The following is a 20,823-nucleotide window of genomic DNA, read 5'->3' on the forward strand; positions in this document are numbered from 1 at the left end:
AAAGGAGAAGTTACAACGGACACTGCAGAAATACAAAGTATCATAAGAGACTACGACAAGCAATTCTATGCCAATAAAATGGACAACCTGGAAGAATGGACAAGTTCTTAGAAAGGTATAACCTTCCAAGACTGAACCAGGAAGAAACAGAAAATATGAACAGACCAATCACAAGTAATGAAATTGAAACTGTGATTAAAAATCTTCCAACAAACAAAAGTCCAGTACCAGATGGCTTCACAGGTGAATTCTATCAAACATTTAGACAAGAGCTAACACCCATCCTTCTCAAACTCTTCCAAAAAACTGCAGAGGAAGGAAAACTCCCAAACTCATTCTATGAGACCACCATCACCCTTATACCAATGCCAGACAAAGATACTACAAAAAAAGAAAATTACAGACCAATATCACTGATGAATATAGATGCTAAAATCCTCAACAAAATACTAGCAAACAGAATCCAACAACACATTAAAAGGATCATACACCATGATCAAGTGGGATTTATCCCAGGGATGCAAGCAATCTTCAATATACACAAACCAATCAATGTGATACACCATATTAACAAATTCAAGGATAAAAACCATATGATCATCTCAATAGATGCAGAAAAAGCTTTTGACAAAATTCAACACCCATTTATGATAAAAACTCTCCAGAAAGTGGGCATAGAGGGAACCTACCTCAACATAATAGAGGCCATATATGACAAACCCACAGCAAACATCACTCTCAATGGTGAAAAACTGAAGGCATTTCCTCTAAGATCAGGAACAAGACAAGGATGTCCACTATCACCACTATTATTCAACATAGTTTTGGAAGTCTTAGACATGGCAATCAGAGAAGAAAAATAAATAAAAGGAATACAAATTGGATAAGAAGAAGTAAAACTGTCACTGTGTGCAGATGACATGATACTATACATAGAGAATCCTAAAGATGCCACCAGAAAACTACTAGAGCTAATCAATGAATTTGGTAAAGTTGCAGGATACAAAATTAATTCCCAGAAATCTCTTGCATTCCTATACACTAATGATGAAAAATCTGAAAGAGAAATTAAGGAAACAGTTCCATTTACATATGCAACAAAAAGAATAAAATACCTAGGAATAAACCTACCTGGGGAAACAAAAGACCTGTAATGCAGAAAATTATAAGACACTTATGAAAGAAATTAAAGATGATATCAACAGATGGAGAGATAGACCATGTTCTTGGACTGGAAGAATCAATATTGTGAAAATGACTATACTACCCAAAGCAATCTACAGATTCAATGCAATCCCTATCAAATTACCAGTGGCATCTTTTACAGAACTAAAACAGAAAATCTTAAAATTTGTATGGAGACACAAAAGACTCCGAACAGCCAAAGCAGTCTTGAGGGAAAAAAACAGAGCTGGAGGAATCAGACTCCCTGACTTCAGACTACAGTACAAAGCTACAGTAATCAAGACAATATGGTACTGGCACAAAAACAGATACATAGATCAATGGAACAGGATAGAAAGCCCAGAGATAAACCCACGCACCTATGGTCAACTAATCTATGACAAAGGAGGCAAGGATATACAATGGAGAAAAGACAGTCTCTTCAATAAGTGGTGCTGGGAAAACTGGACAGCTACATGTAAAAGAATGAAATTAGAACACTCCCTAACACCATACACAAAAATAAACTCAAAATGGATTAGACACCTAAATGTAAGACCGGACACTATAAAACTCTTAGAGGAAAACATAGGAAGAACACACTTTGACATAAATCACAGCAAGATCTTTTTTGATCCACCTCCTAGAGTAATGGAAATAAAAACAAAAATAAACAAATGGGACCTAATGAAACTTAAAAGCTTTTGCACAGCAAAGGAAACTACAAACAAGACGAAAAGACAACGCTCAGAATGGGAGAAAATATTTGCAAATGAATCAACGGACAAAGGATTAATCTCCAAAATATATAAACAGCTCATGCAGCTCAACATTAAAAAAAAAAACCCAATCCAAAAATGGGCAGAAGACCTAAATAGACATTTCTCCAAAGAAGACATACAGATGGCCAAGAAGCACATGAAAAGCTGCTCAACATCACTAATTATTAGAGAAATGCAAATCAAAACTACAGTGAGGTATCACCTCACACCAGTTAGAATGGGCATCATCAGAAAATCTACAAACAAATGCTGGACAGGGTGTGGAGAAAAGGGAACACTCTTTCACTGTTGGTGGGAATGTAAATTGATATAGCCACTGTGGAGAGTAGTATGGAGGTTCCTTAAAAAACTAAAATTAGAATTACCATATGACCCAGCAATCCCACTACTGGGCATATACCCAGAGAAAACCATAATTCAAAAAGACACATGCACCCCAATGTTCACTGCAGCACTATTTACAATAGCCAGGTCATGGAAGCAACCTACATGCCCACTGACAGACGAATGGATAAAGAAAATGTGGTACATTTATGTGGTATATATATACAATGGAATATTAGTCAGCCATAAAAAGGAACGAAATTGGGTCATGTGTAGAGACGTGGATGGATCTAGAGACTGTCATACAGAGTAAAGTAAGTCAGAAAACGAAAAACAAATATTGTATATTAATGCATATATCTGGAACATAGAAAAATGGTCCAGATGAACTGGTTTGCAGGGCAGAAATAGAGACACAGATGTTGAGAAGAAACATATGGACACCAAGGGGGAAAGCGGGGGGTGGGGTGGTGGTGGTGGGATGAATTCGGAGACTGGGATTGACATGTATACAGGGATGTGTATAAAACAGATAACTAATAAGAACCTGCTATATAAAAAATAAATAAAATTAAAAAAAATAAAAAGGAATCCCCATTGAGACAGTTTGTCCACTCAAATTTTAAAACCCAAACAGATAAAGAGATCTTTATGTCAAGACCCTCACTGCCTTGACAGAAATCCGAGATTTTATAAAATACCTCTACTCTTAAAAAGAAAAAAGGGAAGAAGGAGGGGTTGGGGGGGAAGGGGGAGAAGCAGGAGGGGGAAAAAGAAGAGCAGGAGAAGGAGATGAAAGGGAGGATGACAAAGAGGAAGGAGGAGGAGGCAGTTTAGCTCTTTAGCAGAGGAGGAGAGGCCAGAGAAGTTTAAACAGTTGTCTGGTATCTAAATGCAAAGGTCAGATTTCTGTCGTTATTAACTATCTCTCTATATACTTAATATGTAGAATTCTACCAAATCACTAAAGTACTGGATAATTTCTGAATTTGAAGGCTGTCATTTATAAGTGCATATAGGTATTGGTAGGGGGTGAGGCCAGACCTATAGATCTTCAGTGTTTTAATAATTCCTCCCTTCCTTTTCACCCCCAAACCTATTTTGTCTAAGTTCTCACAACCTTTATATACATGGAAAGCTTTGTAAATTTCCTTGAGAATTAATTCAGGAAGAAAGGCAAACGTGGAACATATGTACTCATCATAGGATATTCTCTGACATAAAATTCAAGGCTTTATTGACTACTTGATTCTTAGATCTCTTCAATAACCGGAGAGGCAGTTCAGAATGCAGACCCTGGAACCAGACACCCTGATTTCCAAACCCAGTTCTGCCAATTACTAGTTGTACAAACTTAGTGAGTCATTTCCTTTTCCTCTTTTTCTCCTGGTTCCTGAACCAGGAGAACCAAGTTCTACTCCTAGTTCTGCCTGTGACTTGCTTAGTGACCTTGGGCCACAGTTTCTGCATCTGTAAAGAGAAGGAGTCAGGGGACTGTACTAGATCAGTGGTTCTCAACCAAGGGTGATTTTGCCCCCAGGGGATGTTTGACAATGTCTGGAGATACTTCTGGTTGTCACCACTAGGGGTGAGATGGGGAGTGTTACTTGGCATATAGTGGGTAGAGGCCAGTGATGCTGCTAAACATCCTACAATGCAAAGGACAGCCAGCACCCCATGACAATTATCCGGCTCAAGATGTCAGTGGTGTCACAGTTGCAAAACCCTTGGCTCCAGCTCCCTCAAAGACCACCTCAGAGGTCCCCAAGAAGTGGGGCTGAGAAAGCCCATTTTAACGGTTTTATGTTATGGGCTTTCATGAGAAAAGAACAATATAAGAGTTAACAGCATGGGACTTCCCTGGCGGTCCAGTGGCTAAGACTCTGGGCTCCCAATGTAGGGGGCCCAGGTTTGATCCCTGGTCAGGGAACTAGATCCCACATGCCGCATCTAAAGATCCCTCATGCCGAAATGAAGATCCCACATGCCGCAACTAAGACCCGGCGCACCCAAAAAAATAAATAGAAAAAAAAAAAGAGTTAACGGCATGGACTCTGAAGCCAGACTGCCTGAGTTCAAATGTGACTCCACCACTTACTAGCTATATGTCTTGGACCAATTACTCAACCTTTCTGACACTCAGTTTCCTTCTCCATAAAATGGGGACAATATAGTATCTACCTCATAAGGTTGTTGTGAGGATTAAATAAGTTAATATATGTAAAGTATTTAGAAGGGTGCTGGCCCTATATAGGTATTAGCTAACATTATCATCACCACCTAAATATGGGAATAAAATGGAAAAAAACACCAACCATTTCACTTTTGGAGTCACATGAGTTAGGTTCCTCAGTGGAAAGGTTTTGAAGACTGAACAAATTCAAGCACAGTTCCTCACACGTCAGAAACTCTGCTCTCCCTCCCTCCCTTCTCCCACTCTTTCCTCTCTAATGCTTAAGCAGCTGCTTAAGCCCTCAGATGCAAATGTTCTCACAGTTTGGAGGGAATACAAACTACCTATACCCATTCTATAATGCAAAAAGTAACTGGAGGAGGTAGTTTGTTACACATCAAGAAATTGTTTTTATCTTTTAGTAGAAAAGGACAGGCACGTCTGCCTATGCTCGGTAAGGAGCTGCAATTAAAGCCCTCGGGATCCAGGCCTCACCCTCTTCTCCTCCACTGAAACCCCATGAAAGGAGTGGGTCCTATCTGTCCCCCTGCTCCTTTGCTGTGCTGTCAGGGGAGCCACCACAAGACAGAAACAGCCTGTGATAGTACCTTTTCGTTTGTTTTTTAATTACACAAGTAGAAATATAATATCCCAGTTAAACATTCAGAGAAGAGGTACACAGAGTAGAAGACCAAAAATGTCCCTCTATTTCCATCCTAAATTCCCTTTCACAGAAGTAAACAATTTTTTTTCAATTTAATGTGAGTCCATAGGGACTTCTGTAATGCATTTACTTCAGGTTTTTTTAATTACTAAAACATATCTGTACATTTAGAGCTATACCATTTTAAGATTCGCTTCACTCTATTCCATAATGAGGATGGGAGGATGCAGCATAGTTTATTTAATCATTTCCTTACCGGTGGACATTTAGGGAAAAACGTAGACTTCAACTTCATAGTGACCCGATTATTGATTTATAAGTAACTCAACTGTAGTTGCCAGCAAATCTAACCCATTGGTGATTCTATAGACAGCTCTGACTCCCCAAAAGAAAGAAGTCACTCTAAAAGTCTGTTTATAAATAAAAAATGCCAACTGAATTTACATATAATTTGACTCTGAGATATAAGCACAACTACATTATTTCTATTCAAATGTAAGTAAATTTAACCTGAAAAGTTAAAACCAATGGAAAAATTAATTCAAGGTTAAATTTTTCATTTTATTAAAAGGCATCCATAGTATTTTTAGGGTGTCTGCTTTATCTCTATATCCTGCTCTAGAGATTCTGGAAATCACATGATCATAAGGCCATTTTCTTCTTCTAATTAAAAAAAAAAAAAGATAAATTCCCCAACCTGAGTTAGAATTAGTAAATTATTAAACTATTACATTCTTCATATTCAAGTAGCATCTATAAGTACTCTGTGGAAAAGCAGAAAGGGTAAGTTTTGCATCTCTAACTAGTGAGCAATTGCTTTCTTTTCCTTTCTTAATAAATTACAGGCAGACTTGAACAGATGTCAGGTTGGCATTCAAAACCTAAAATATAGCTGAAAAGCAAGTTATGACTAATACAAGGAAAAAAGATGAATGTCAGAAAGCTTCATTTTTTTTTTTTTTTCAAATTTCAGATAAGCTCTTTAGCCTTAGGGTTCCTTTTACAGAGCCCTGGAGTTCAGTAAGATGTCTTAACCACCATGTAAATTGCAATCTCTCCTCATGAGTTGGGGGTGTGAAAATGCATTTTAAGAGTGTCAGTGTTTATGTTAATCTTAGCAAGAACTCCCTCTCTCCCAAATATGGCATGTACAAAACCTCAGTGCCCTTTCTTCCACTGTATTTTATTTGCACTGTTCTTAGCATGTGAAAGATGTCCGCATGTGACTGAAAGGCTCCTTATCTTCTCCGTAGCTCTACTTGCAGGGTAACTGCAGTTTCACTTGTGATATCAGAAATGAGTTGCTTTCCTCTAGAATTTCAAAAGAAACCTTAAAAATACAGATTGAAAATGGGCTTAGAGAGGGAGGCACAAGAAGGGGGACCAAAAAGAACAGTGTCCAGTTTCAAAGAAAGGGCATACAAAACTCTAACCAGTGGCTTTCCTCCCCACTGGGCAGCCTGCAATATCTACATGGTACAGGTCCACCCAAAGACAGGACAAGGCTTGAGGCCTTTAAGTCTCTACACTCCTTTCCTTTCAGCTCTAATACAGATAACTTCTGCCAAGGCCCCTTTCCTTGGATACATGTGAACCTAGTCCTAAAATTATATTACAATTCTTTAATTCTTTAACAATTATTTCACTGTTCTTTGAAAAAAAATTGTTGTTGTTGTTTTCGCTCTGACATTTACAGTTTACAGGTAACTGCCAGGGATGCCAAAAAATGAAGTTTCTTTGTGGAAACTATCTTTTCCAACAAAAGAGCTACAATGAGAACTGAGGTCATCAATTATTTATCCAGAGCACTCTGCACAAAACTGCACACAAGGGAATAAGCGTGGTGAACGTCTGAACAGCAGTACATGCATATGCCATCGACACCTGGGTGCACCCAAGGACTGTTGAGTTTATTCACCCATACTTCCAGATGCTGGTTTTTGATGCCCACATTTCTATCCTGGGACCCAAAAGGTACTTCTATATTATCCCACAAAGGATTTAAGGTCTTTCCTAACTTAACGGCTATCATTGTAGGCGTTAGAGGCTATTCTAACTAAATTGCTGAGGGTATCTGCTAAGTGCAAGGTTTAGGTCTAGTTTTCCTTGCTAATGCTTTCGTGTGCTTTCAAGGAAGAGCTGCCCCATGTGGGTTTGGGTGAGTCCAACTGCTCCAGACAAAGAAAAAGTTAGTTACACTGATTAAATAGTTACATTGATTAAAACAAGAACAACAAAAGTCTAAACTGATATCCTAACTGATATCAGTCTAACTGATATCCTTTTTCATACTTCTACATATGACCTTTCTTCCATTCTCTATAGGGCTGGCTGTATGTGACTTCTTCTTTTCCCTTTTAAGGCCTTCCTTGACTTTAATTCTATAAAAATGTTACAACAAAAACAGGAAGTACTTGAATGCATTTCAAGAGAGAAACTAACATTTTGGAAACTCTAGGACACTTATTTCATGTGTATTACCTCATCTGATCCCTATTTTTTCTGCATAAATGTGTGCCTCTGGTTAGTCCTTTAGTATCTCTGTATCTCACTGGCAAAATTCTGTATTACCTAAGGTATATTTGCAGTTTTCAAAAGCAACATGAAGTTTTTCAAGCAAAAGGAAAGAACTATATTACTTATAATTATCAGTCTCATAAACACAATGACAGAAGGTAATTCTAAATTTATCACTTTGTGAACTTGAAACTTTGATATATAGGCAAAAAGATTCATTTAGTTAAGATTCCTGTTTACAAAGTAGACATAACTCTAGACTATGGTAAAAACAATGATTTGGTCTCAAGCCAAAAGTAAAAATGTTCTCTGCTTAAACAAAATAAAATAGTCCCATAACCTACGTTAATTATTCTTTTCTAGTCACTATTTTTTTTCCATTTTAATTGATTTAACCAATCATATCCAGTGTCCAGTGAGATCTCACAACCATATAGGTTGACGATTTAGTTAACAGAGAATGAGGAAAAAATTAGCCAATTTTGTTTCTACCCAGCAGGGTAAAAGAACACAGGATATATATAAAAAGGGACACATATAATGTCATTTTATTTATTTATTTTAAATTTATTTATTTATTTTTGGCTGTGTTGGGTCTTTGTTGCTGCGCACGGGCTTTCTCTATTTGTGGCGAGTGGGGCCTACCCTTCGTTGTGGTGCGCGGGCTTCTCACTGCGGTGGCTTCTCTTGCTGTGGAGCACGGGCTCTAGGTGTACAGGCTTCAGTAGTTGTGGCGCATGGGCTTAGTTGCTCTGTGGCATGTGGGATCTTCCCGGACCAGGGATTGAACCCGTGTCCCCTGCATTGGCAGGCGGATTCTTAACCACTGCGCCACCAGGGAAGTCCCTGTAATGTCATTTTAAATTAAATGTAGCAATCTGTACTTTTATATACCTTTATCAAAGCCCAATGAGAACTTTAAAATCACACTGCACTTAGAAGGCAATGAAATAGTCTATTATGTAATTCCCCCGAAATTCAAACAAAAAAAGAAGCCTCTATTGGAAAATAAGGAATGACACATGCACAGCAAGAGAATTATTTTTCAGCCATTTTACCATAAAAAAAGTAGCACAAGGACACTGAGAATCTTCATTCAGAATAAAGAAAAAAAATGTCTTTCAGTTCAGCTCAAAAGCCAAGGTACCTTTAGACTTAATGTCTTTTAAATCAAATTGATAACACAAGCTTCTGGATAGCAAAAAGCCATAAAGTGAAAAAAATTTACTACATTAAAAAAGAAAAAAAGAATTCATTTATGCCTAACTAAGTCAGTATAAAAGTATTAGAAAAGTAAATCCATAAAAAAAGGTTCTGGGGATTTCCCTGGTGGTGGTGCAGTGGTTGGGAGTCTGCTTGCCAGTGCAGGGGACACGGGTTCAAGCCCTGGCCCGGGAAGATCCCACATGCTGCAGAGCAGCTGAGCCCATGCGCCACAACTACTGGGCCTGCTCTCTAGAGCCCGCGAGCCACAACTACGGAGCCCAGGTGCCACAACTACTGAAGCCCGTGCACCTGGAGCCTGTGCTCCACAATAAGAGAAGTCAATGCAATAAGAAGCCCATGCACTGCAACTAGAGAAAGCCCAAGCACAGCAACGAAGACCCAATGCAGCTATAAATAAATAAATAAATAAATAAATAAATAAATAAATAAATAAAATATAGTAATTCTTTGTTTGCCTAAAACAAGTTAATGGTTAATGTTGCAGTTAAATAAAAGATTTATTACAAAAAAAAAAGGTTCTGGGTAGGAGTACTCACCAACAAAACTGAAATTCAAGGTCCTTGGTCAAAAAGCACATTAACAACAACAAAAAGCATACTATATAATTCAACTAATTTCAATATGGATTGCAAAAACAGATTAAAGTCACTCAGAAATTCCAAATCTGTTTTAATTTCAAACTCTTCAACAGCTGGCAGAGTCACAAATTGACTGAAATGAGTTTACTCCTTTACCTGTTATCTCCTCAACCTCAGACAGAGGCCCTAATGAGCAGGGTTTGGATAATGCACAAACAGGAAACTAGTATCTGAATAACGGAATCCTCAAAAGTTTCTAAACCGTGAGAAAATACTTAAACTATAATTAAAAGATATAACATAGAAGCAGTAATTTTTCTACTTGTTGGCTGAAGAGTACACATGCTCAAAGAAACAATCATTAGACTATTTCTATATGGGGCTCAGGCTTGAAAACTAGTAAAAATATTCCACAAGAATAACTTAGAGCATTTGGAATCACCCTTTAATCTCTGCTTATACCCCAAGTATACTTAAACAATATTTCCATGTCTTTATTTAAAAGTTTTATGGATTTATTGTGCCTCAAAATACACATTACCAAGATAGTGAACTACCATATTTTTAACTATTTTCCAAATTAAAATTCTGTTTTTTATGGACTTGGCCTTTGTATCTTTCAGATAAAAAAGTATGCTATTGCCATTTCAAGGTGTATAAAACTCAGGTGATGAGGGTCTCTGTCATTTTCTCTTAATCCAAATCCAAACTCGACCTTTAGCCAGTGAACAGGTGTGTGCTGTGCCTGTAATTTATCAGAGTGAGCGACCAGGCAGAAAAGCTACCAACAATAGGAGGTTGATAGAACCAAGCACTTAGTGCCTGGAAAGCAGTTCTTATCCCCACCATGATGAATATACTTTTATCTCCCAGCAGCAATTTAAAGATAAAGAATGATGGAGGTGAAGGGAGTAATATATTTGTATTCCTTCAGTTTTTTTGGATACTGTTTTTAATACTAATAGTCTTCCAGAAGCTGTTATGTTACAAATTCCTTTCTCATATATTCTGTTGCTCACATTCCAATCCAACCTATGATATGGATATGAAAACAGTCATGACAGCATTTCCACCAGGGCAAATAAAGCCATTTCACACCCACAGATAAATTAAATAAACCTTCAAGAAAAAAGTGATAAATGACTAGTGCATTTCTTTGGAAATGCATGGAAATTCCAATGTCTATCCTGCATCTGTCCTTTTGCACAAATTTAAAACATGTCAAGTATCCATTTACTAGGTATGAAGATGCACCAACTGGGTAATACAACAGTACAATAAAAAGAAACAACAGCTAATATTAGAACAATGCCCATAGTCTAATCGGTAATGACTATTCGGCAGGGTAAATCTGACCTCTAGTGAATCTTTAGAGTCAGATGAAATCTCTAAATATGACCTATTAAAAAATTCATAAATATATAAATAAAATGAAATTTCTAAATATGTCCTATAGAAAAACATACTTGAATACATAAAATCAAGCAACCACAAATATTTCTATGATTTCCCCATAAAATTAAAATGCAATTTTAAAAATCCTAATTCAAAGATTTTTTTTAAACTTTTTTTTTAAAGTTAAAAATACTTTGTCAGGTCTGAAAAATAATTTCAAAACATTACTGAAAAGAGACTTTATCACATCCATTTTTAAAAAAAATAATACAAGATTTTATCAAATTTTCCTTTTTAAACTCACCCATCTGCTCCACAATCTCTGGAGGAAATACCCGGGAAGCAAATGCTCGTCGAAAAATATCTGAGAATTCCTTGTCCAGACCTCCTATTCCCATTTTTTCAAAGTTCCAGTCAGGATTGATAATAGATTGGCGATTTTCCTTGGTTTTAGCTTTGCCTATGTCAAACAAAGATAATCAAATGTGAGACGAGAACTTCATCACTAAATGTAAAAAGATAGAACTCCCTGGGTATCCTCAGCGAATAAAGAAAAGCTACCCTTATACAAAGATGAACAACATGCTCTTAGATGACTTCTAAGAAGGATGAGTTTTGCTATGTTCACTACTTTGTCTGGTCCCCATTTAGGGTCAGTAAAACACTTTCAAAATGACTAGCTAAACTCATGCTGTAGTCAATCCCTGGAGCCTGGTCTTATTAACCTCTAATCCTAACCAAGTTAACTAACTTGGTTGATTAGAAGAAACACCATGTGCATGTCTGATGAAGAAAACACTAGTTGCCAGAAATGCAACTGAAATCTAGCAGTCCCTCAAGGCTCCTAGAGCAAGATTTTAAAATACATATATTTATCTAGACTAAGTATATAATTGGGAATATAACCCCTCAGTCCGAAAAGATGCACTAAGTTTGATGCCTTAGTTTTGCTTTTTCTTCATTTGCACACAAAACTCTAAAATCATCCTAAAGTCTCTCATGATTTCAAAATTCGTGTTTTCAAATTCTTTCGCAAATGAAAATTATCTAACTTAAATGTCATAGTGCCCCCTAAAGTAACTCAAGAGAACCACATTAACTATCTCAAACACAAAGAATAAAAGTGCCTTAGTACATTCCACTATAAACAAAAATAAGAAAGTAATATTATAGTTTTTTTAAATTAGGGATAAAAGGTCGCATTAGAAAAAGTTTACCCTAGATGTTATTTGTATGGTTAGAGTTTTGTGGACTCAAACATTTCCTTTATGAAGCTATCAAAAATATTTTTCTTACACTCTACTGCCCTCTTGTGGTCAACTTTACTGCATGTTAAATCACTACACAATTTTACTTTCCAATGGGAAAAACACTATCAATCACACCTCTGCATGAATTACTTAGAAATATCCACATTGTACGAAAGTCATGCGACTCTCTTGGGATAATATACCTTAACAAAATGTGTACAGAATATGATATACCAAGAAATCACTCCAGAAATGTATTGGACCAATAATAGGAGATGATGATATATCCCACATCCATGAAACAATATGTATAGTCATTAAAAATTATATTGTAGAAGGGTATTTATTAAGATGCTTGAAATATGTTCAGCAAAAAAGAACAAATTATAAAACAGTATGAAAATATAATCAAATTTAAAAATTTTAGAGTGTGTTATTTTTTTTTTTTTTTTTTTTTTTTTTTTTGCGGTATGCGGGCCTCTCACTCTTGTGGCCTCCCCCGTTGCGGAGCACAGGCTCCGGATGCGCAGGCCCAGCGGCCATGGCTCACGGGCCCAGCCGCTCCGCGGCATATGGGATCCTCCCAGACCGGGGCACGAACCCGTATCCCCTGCATCGGCAGGCGGACTCTCAACCACTGCGCCACCAGGGAGGCCCTAGAGTGTGTTATTTTTGAGTATCCACATCTCATGAGCTAAATATTTTATTTTATAATTAAGAAAAAACAATAAGGGAGGAATGGTAATTTATGGATCAAGAGAAAGGCCACATATTCGAAGTTCAATGACTTTGGATATAATGGTGTGCAACCATCGAAAATCATCTACCTTGTACTGGGTTAGACATGACATAGTTAAGTCAACCAAAAATAAGAATTCCTATACAATTAACGGCATCATTGTTCTGGTGAGCTACTGTTTTTAGGGATCAATCTGCATTAGTTTAGTATCATAACAGTCGGGCTAACGTACCAGAGCAGGACTGAACTATGAACCTGTTGGACAGACGCCCTTTACCTGCACGTTCATCATTTAACTCAATCAGTAATGGATGTGATGCTAGTATCACCTTACACACAACCAGCTGAGGGACATCCTACAAAATAAGTGACCAGCTCTCAAGGTCGTGAAAGGCCACGGAAGTCTGAGGAGCTGCCAGAGACTGGAGAAGACTATGGAAACTAACCCACTAAACGCAATGTGGAATCCCAAGTTAGATCCTGGAACAGAAAAAGGACATAATGAAAAAACTGGTGAAATCCAAATAAAGTCTGTAGTTTAGTTAGTAGCAGTGGAACCACGTGAATTTAGTTTCGGTAGCTGTACTATGGTTATTTAAGATCTAACATCAGGGGCTTCCCTGGTGGCACAGTGGTTGAGAATCCGCCTGCCAATGCAGGGGACACGGGTTCGATCTCTGGTCCGGGAAGATCCCACATGCCCCAGAGCAGCTAAGTCCATGTGCCACAACTACTGAGCCTGCGCTCTAGAGTCCGTGAGCCACAACTACTGAGCCCACGTGCTGCAACTACCGAAGCCCACGCGCCTAGAGCCCGCGCTCCACAACGAGAGAAGCCACCGCAATGAGAAGCCCGCTCACTGCAATGAAGAGTAGCCCCCGCTCGCCGCAACTAGAGAAAGCCTGTGTGCAGCAACGAAGACCCAACGCAGCCAAAAATAAATAAATAAGATAAAATAAAATAAAATAAAAAGATCTAACATCAGAAGAAGCTGGTGAAGGGTATACAGGAACTTTCTGAACTATTTTTTATGAAACCTCTGTAAGCCTGAACTTATCTCAATATTAAAAGTTTAAAATTTAATTTTATCTGTATCTTTTCCCTTATTTTTTATTTTATTTTATTTTTTTGCAGTACGCGGGCCTCTCACTGTTTTGACCTCTCCCGTTGCAGAGCACACGCTCCGGACGCGCAGGCTCAGCGGCCATGGCTCACTGGCCCAGCCGCTCCGCGGCACATGGGATCTTCCCGGACCGGGGCACGAACCCGTGTCCCCTGCATCGGCAGGCGGACTCTCAACCACTGCGCCACCAGGGAAGCCCTTACCTTATTTTTAATGTAGTTACTGGGAAATTAAAAATGACATACATGGCTCACATTATATTTGTATTGGACAACACTGACCTAGTGAAGGTTTTAAATTCTTTTCTACATCATCACATTTGACAGATATGAAACACTCCATGATTTTGTGATAAGCTTTCTCAAGGGAGGTGTCCCTATTCTCCTTCCCCGCTCAAAAATCGCTGTAGTTGAGTCACATGTTATAACAGAGATAGTCCTACTTTACACTTTACTCAGAATCTTCTAAAAACTGTAAATCTTACCAATAAGATTGAGTGATGAATTTTCTGCTTTTTCAAATGCAACTTGACTGTTTCCAACAACCAGTCCTACTTCAATCTGTACAGAAAGACAGTAATTAGTAGTTAGTCTAATAGCAGACTTCTGGACTTCTCAAAGCAAGGCAGAAAACAAACGGAAAATGAGGTCTCTCTGAGCAAAGTAAATCTTCCAAACTATCAGCTAAGTTACATTTACGTCTGTCATAACTATCTTCTATTATTCCTATCTTCTATTATTCCTATTATATTTCAACACATATATATATATTTTTTATTTTTTGCTTTATAACAAATTTAATCAGTTATACATATACATATGTTCCCGTATCCCCTCCCTTTTGCGTCTCCCTCCCACCCTCCCTATCCCACCCCTCCAGGTGGTCACAAAGCACCGAGCTGATCTCCCTGTGCTATGCGGCTGCTTCCCACTAGCTATCTACCTTACGTTTGGTAGTGATTATATGTCCATGCCGCTCTTTCACTTTGTCACAGCTTACCCTTCCCCCTCCCCATATCCTCAAGTCCATTCTCTAGTAGGTCTGTGTCTTTATTCCTGTCTTACCCCTATGTTCTTCATGACATTTTTTTTCTTAAATTCCATATATATGTGTCAGCATACAGTATTTGTCTTTCTCTTTCTGACTTACTTCACTCTGTAAGACAGACTCTAGGTCCATCCACCTCATTACAAATAGCTCAATTTCATTTCTTTTTATGGCTGAGTAATATTCCATTGTATATATGTGCCACATCTTCTTTACCCATTCATCCGATGATGGACACTTAGGTTGTTTCCATCTCCGGGCTATTGTAAATAGGGCTGCTATGAACATTTTGGTACATGACTCTTTTTGAATTATGGTTTTCTCAGGGTATATGCCCAGTAGTGGGATTGCTGGGTCATATGGTAGTTCTATTTGTAGTTTTTTAAGGAACCTCCATACCGTTCTCCATAGTGGCTGTACCAATTCACATTCCCACCAGCAGTGCAAGAGTGTTCCCTTTTTTCCACACCCTCTCCAGCATTTATTGTTTCTAGATTTTTTGATGATGGCCATTCTGACTGGTGTGAGATGATGTCTCATTGTAGTTTTGATTTGCATTTCTCTAATGAGTAAAGATGTTGAGCATCCTTTCATGTGTTTGTTGGCAGTCTGTGTATATCTTCTGTGGAGAAATGTCTGTTTAGGTCTTCTGCCCATTTTTGGATTGGGTTGTTTGTTTTTTTGTTATTGAGCTGCATGAGCTGCTTATAAATTTTGGAGATTAATCCTTTGTCCGCTGATTCATTTGCAAATATTTTCTCCCATTCTGAGGGTTGTCTTTTGGTCTTGTTTATGGTTTCCTTTGCTGTGCAAAAGCTTTTAAGTTTCATTAGGTCCCATGTGTTTATTTTTGTCTTTATTTCCATTTCTCTAGGAGGTGGGTCAAAAAGGATCTTGCTGTGATTTATGTCAGAGTGTTCTGCCTATGTTTTCCTCTAAGAGTTTTATAGTGTCTGGACTTACATTTAGGTCTTTAATCCATTTTGAGCTTATTTTTGTCAACACATATATTTTTGATAACACCTGTCTTATTATTTATTTACAATAAATATCACTTGCATTCAACCAGAATTACAAGTATATATACAAATTTCAAATTATTATTAGATCTGCAAATAAGTATATTTTACACTATATTTTAATAAATATGTTGGCTAGAAAAGCAGTTTTTTCCCCTACTATCTTAAAAGAAAGAGCACATAATATCAAAGAAATCACTGAGGGAGAAAATGGCTAGGAAAAGTATATTAATTTGCATAATGCACATCATAAAGATTACTAAAAATAAAACATACCTTTTGTCTTTTACCTGTCGCAGGCTCTCCCTTCAGGATGCTAGGATCCATGGCTTCAATGTCTTTTACCAGTAAGCCAAAAAGCTTTTCATTGAAGCTAAACACAAGCTATGTAGAAAAGAAGGGGAGAAAAATCACTTCATGATTCAATGGCTTGATTCTCACATCATCATCAATGTTTTCCAAATGCAGGCAAGCAGCTTTCTCTTGTATATCACCACGAGCAAACTACCCACATAACCAATGAGAGGTAACCACTGGTTACCATAACCAACTAACATTTATTGAGTATCTGCTGTGTGCCAAACAAACATTACAGGAGGCTCTATAACTAATACTCACAAAGTCTCTTGCAAACAGATACTGTTCCTCAGTTTTACTAGGAAGGAAGCTGAGATCCAGAGAGGGGCTAAACAATGGGACCTAGAGTCACAGTAAACGACAGTGCCAGGATGCAAGCCTGGGTGTGTGACTCTAAAATAATGCTTTTCTACAACCAATACAAAGTGCCTGCCATTCGAGTGCAGAGACAGCTTCTGAATGGTCATTCATTCACCAAATATTTATTGAGTACCTTCTACAAGCTAGGCCCTCTTCTAGGTACCGGGGTATAACAGAAATATAATAACCCAAGCTGACTGTCAATCCTGCCACTACTAATTACTACGAATGAGAATAAATACTAAGAAAAATGATTTGAAGTAAGATATTTACTTCTTCTCTGTATTATGGAGGATTTTGTTTCATGGGTTTATAGACATCTGCATGTTACTGGGTTTTAAATTATTACAAATTATTACAAATACCAAAGCATTTTCTATTAAAATACAAAAGGAGAAGGCAAAAACAATGAAGTTTAGTCAGGCAATTTGAGCACAACTATCAGTCAGAAAGTGTAGGAATCCAGAAGGACTATGGTAAAGCCCCCAAAGCAATGGACAGGTAAGTCAACTAATTATCAGCTAATCTCTGCCATCCTGGGGAGGAGCCTCCTCAATCCATCTAATCCAAAGTAGCAGCCCAGTGGCTCTCTAGTGCATCATCCCATTTTACTGACATCAAAGTACTAAACAGTGCGTGGCATTTCTTATTTTCTGTCTTTCCCAACTAGAAAGTAAGCTCTATGAGGGTAGGAATTCTGTTTATTTTGTTCACTGCAGATCCACAGGGATACTGAAATAGTATGCATGGAACACATACTAGGTGTTCAATAAGCACTTAATTAATTAATTGATCAACTGACTAATAGGTTCTTGTCTCAGCTACTCCCCTGGCTGAGAAGGTCATGGACCCTCGCTGGACCTAAATAAAATGCCTCATTTGCAAAATGAGGTTAGACAAGATAACCTCTGAGGTTCATTCCAATTCTAGTACTTTTAAAAAAAATGATAAATGCTCTACATCCTTTTCCTGTCTACCAGGAATTGAGTTCACACTTGTGAAAGTTGGATATTATGATGTATGGTTATCCAAATCCTCAAGAGTCGCATTTCTCCAGGTAATGACACTCCACTCACTCCCACAGGTCTCTCCTTCTACCACTTCTCTCATTCCCCATCTTACAGACCTTCCCACGTGAGAGACGCAGAGACGGTCTCTGTAACTCATTACAGATCAGAATTCTAGAAGCTGGGATTCTCAAACTTTTTGGTCTCAGGATCCCTTTATATATAAGCCTAAACATTTTTGAGGACCCCCAAAATTTTGTTTATATGGATTATATCTCTTGATAGTCACTGTATTAGAACAAGAAACTTACTTTTCAAAAAACAATTAAGTACATTATGTGTTAATAACATTTTTAATTTCTTTAAAAAATCCCTCCATTTTCCAAAATAAAAAAATATAAATGGGAAGAGTGGCACTGTGACATTTTCGCAAATCTCTTTAATTTCTTGCTTAATGGAAGACTGCTGGACGCTCGTGTCTGCTTCAGCAGTCAGTGTGCTATGCTATACCCATCACACAGTCTACAAGACTCCACTGCAGACTTGTGAGAGAATAAGAGGAAAAGGGCACATAATGTCTTGATATTATTATGAAAATAGTTTTGACTTCGCAAACCCCTTGAAAGGGCCTCAGGGACCCCCACAGGTCTCTGAACCACAGTTTGAGAACAGCTGCTATGGAGCTATGGGAGGAGGAAGGAATTAGGAATGATTAAGAAAAGTCATAGAGAACGAGACAAATGTAATGGTGAGGTCAAAAGAGCAATGATTTATGTGTCCAAACAGCAATTTATGAACTCATACATTTAACTAAAATTTTAAAAGAACAGAATTTCTTCCTAGGAGGTTAAACAATATGATATTAACTGAAGTCCAAAAAAAGGGAGCAATGTAAATATCATTTTCAAGAAAAGAAAATCTGGGTTTCAAAAGCTCCATGAAAAACACTAAATATATATATATATACACATATACATACACACACACACACACACACACACACACACAATTTTCTTAAGATTCTCAAAGAAGTTCATACCCAAAAAAGTTAAGAATTACTTTTCTACAGAAATATATCAGTAAAAGAGAAAGACATCCAGAGACAAATGTCCCACAATAAGAAGAAATTTGAGACATGTATGTCTATAGTATTTCCAATTTACAGAAAGAAAAGCTGCTGTAATTATATATGACACTGTAACCTAAAAGCTACTTTAGAATTTTTCTGAACAGACTGCTAGAAGTTCAGCAAACATATTTCCCTCACTTTTTATCACTCATCTTAGATATAGCTGTTCACATGCAAAGCTCCTCTCAGTTTTTGAAAAACAGAATTAATTTTCCACAACTGCAGAGATCAGATGTCTAGAAATGAAAGAAAATTTAAAACGACCTGTTGTCCCACTGAGAACGCCTGGTTGTTGAACTGCTGAATAAATTCTGCGGCCATCTTGTCAGTATCATAAGGGTTAGAGTCGATACTTTTTTTCTGCAGGAAATCAATCTCGATGGTCATTGTGCCAATACATTGTTTGGCTTTGTCAAATGTATACAAGAACACTAGAGAAAAAAAGAAGCATTTTTTAAATCACAGAGACACCAAATACTTGCTGTGCTTCGAAAGTAACTAAAAGTTTCATATAAATGAATTATAACAGAACTTGACCAAAAGGGGATTTTACATGGCCTTCATTGGAGGGACACATAGGCACAGATTTTTAAAAATAATAATAACCACTAGAGATGTTCTTCCCTCTGACTTAATAAGAACATACTGGGCTTCCCGAGGTGGCGCAGTGGTTGAGAACCTGCCTGCCAATGCAGAGGACACGGGTTCGAGCCCTGGTCTGGGAGGATCCCGCGTGCCGCGGAGCAACTGGGCCTGTGAGCCACAACTAATAAGCCTGCGCGTCTGGAGCCTGTGCTCCGCAACAACAGAGGCCACGACAGTGAGAGGCCCACGCACCGTGATGAAGAGTGGCCCCCGCTCGCCGCAACTAGAGAAAGCCCTAGCACAGAAACGTAGACCCAACACAGCCAATAAATAAATAAATAAATTTATTTAAAAAAAAAAAAAAAAAAAAAAAGAACATACTGAACAGCACTCTCCTATACTTCTACCCCTCAACCGACTCTTCTAAGGAAATCACAGCCCTCCCTACACAGCCTCTGCATCTTCCTCCTTCTCATTAAACAGAGGACAAAATGACAGTGGGAAGTCCCAGTGGAGTTGGCATAACATACTGTTTCCAAACAACATTTTTGTTTGACGCAAGAAAGAGCTCAGGTGAGAGGTGTGTGGGCTCTTTTGCCCTAACAAATTAGAATGTAGGAAACACACACACAAAAAAAAAAAACCTTGAGAAAAAAAAAATGTTTAATAGAGGGATTTCCTCCAGAGCAACACAGAGTGTGACATTTCTTTTTTTAATACTACAGAAATATTTACTGAGCACCTATGATATGCAGGGAACTACAGTAAGTTCTACATGTATAACAGGACAAAGGCCAGGTTTTTAGCTCTTCTTTGTATTAACAGCACCCAACAGTGTCTGTAGGATGCTTAATATATTCATGAACTGTTTAAATGAAACAACAGCAGCAAAATACCTATCGTCTCCGTGCTAATAACAAAGGAGGCAAGACAAAGGGACTTTGGAGTCTGTGTGCTTCAATAGAGTCTGTTAGTAACTAGAAGACTCTCTGTGCCTTGATTTGTCGGTAAAATAAGACTGCCTAGATAAATCTTTATGGTCCTTTCATACTCAATTTCTGTTCTAAACTTATCTCTTATAGTCTAGCCACTTGAAGAATGCACAAGGATTTTCTATAAATCCTCTGAATGAAATTGCTTGAGTAATCATATTTTTATATTTTGGTTTGCCATAATAAAGAGGACACACATATTTTAAAGATAAACATTTCAAATGCAAAATAACAAAGAAAGCCAGGGTGAGGGTTGGGAAATTCACTGAAGATTGAAGAATAAGTTCAAATCTCAGCTGAAAGTTTCAGAATACTCTCTGACCTCCACTTCTGGGTGTTTTGTTCTTTAACATTTCCTAGAAAGTACAGGTTACATTCTGAGTAACTTTCA

General features: G+C 37.8%; 1 protein-coding gene across 1 annotated transcript in view; it reads right to left on the reverse strand.

Moving 5' to 3' along the window:
- Nucleotides 1–20,823, reverse strand: part of NSF (N-ethylmaleimide sensitive factor, vesicle fusing ATPase) — a 160,973-nt gene that overhangs the window by 96,448 nt on the left and 43,702 nt on the right. The window contains exons 5-8 of the mRNA XM_082603461.1: nucleotides 19,120–19,286; nucleotides 16,279–16,386; nucleotides 14,421–14,496; nucleotides 11,129–11,284 (exon numbers count right to left, since the gene is read on the reverse strand). Of these exons, the coding sequence (XP_082459587.1) occupies nucleotides 11,129–11,284; nucleotides 14,421–14,496; nucleotides 16,279–16,386; nucleotides 19,120–19,286 (507 nt within the window). The remainder of the gene's footprint in view (nucleotides 1–11,128; nucleotides 11,285–14,420; nucleotides 14,497–16,278; nucleotides 16,387–19,119; nucleotides 19,287–20,823) is intronic.

The sequence above is a fragment of the Mesoplodon mirus genome (genome assembly GCF_964341445.2).
Source record: "Mesoplodon mirus genome assembly, chromosome: 18".
Classification (NCBI taxonomy): Eukaryota; Metazoa; Chordata; class Mammalia; order Artiodactyla; family Ziphiidae; genus Mesoplodon; species Mesoplodon mirus.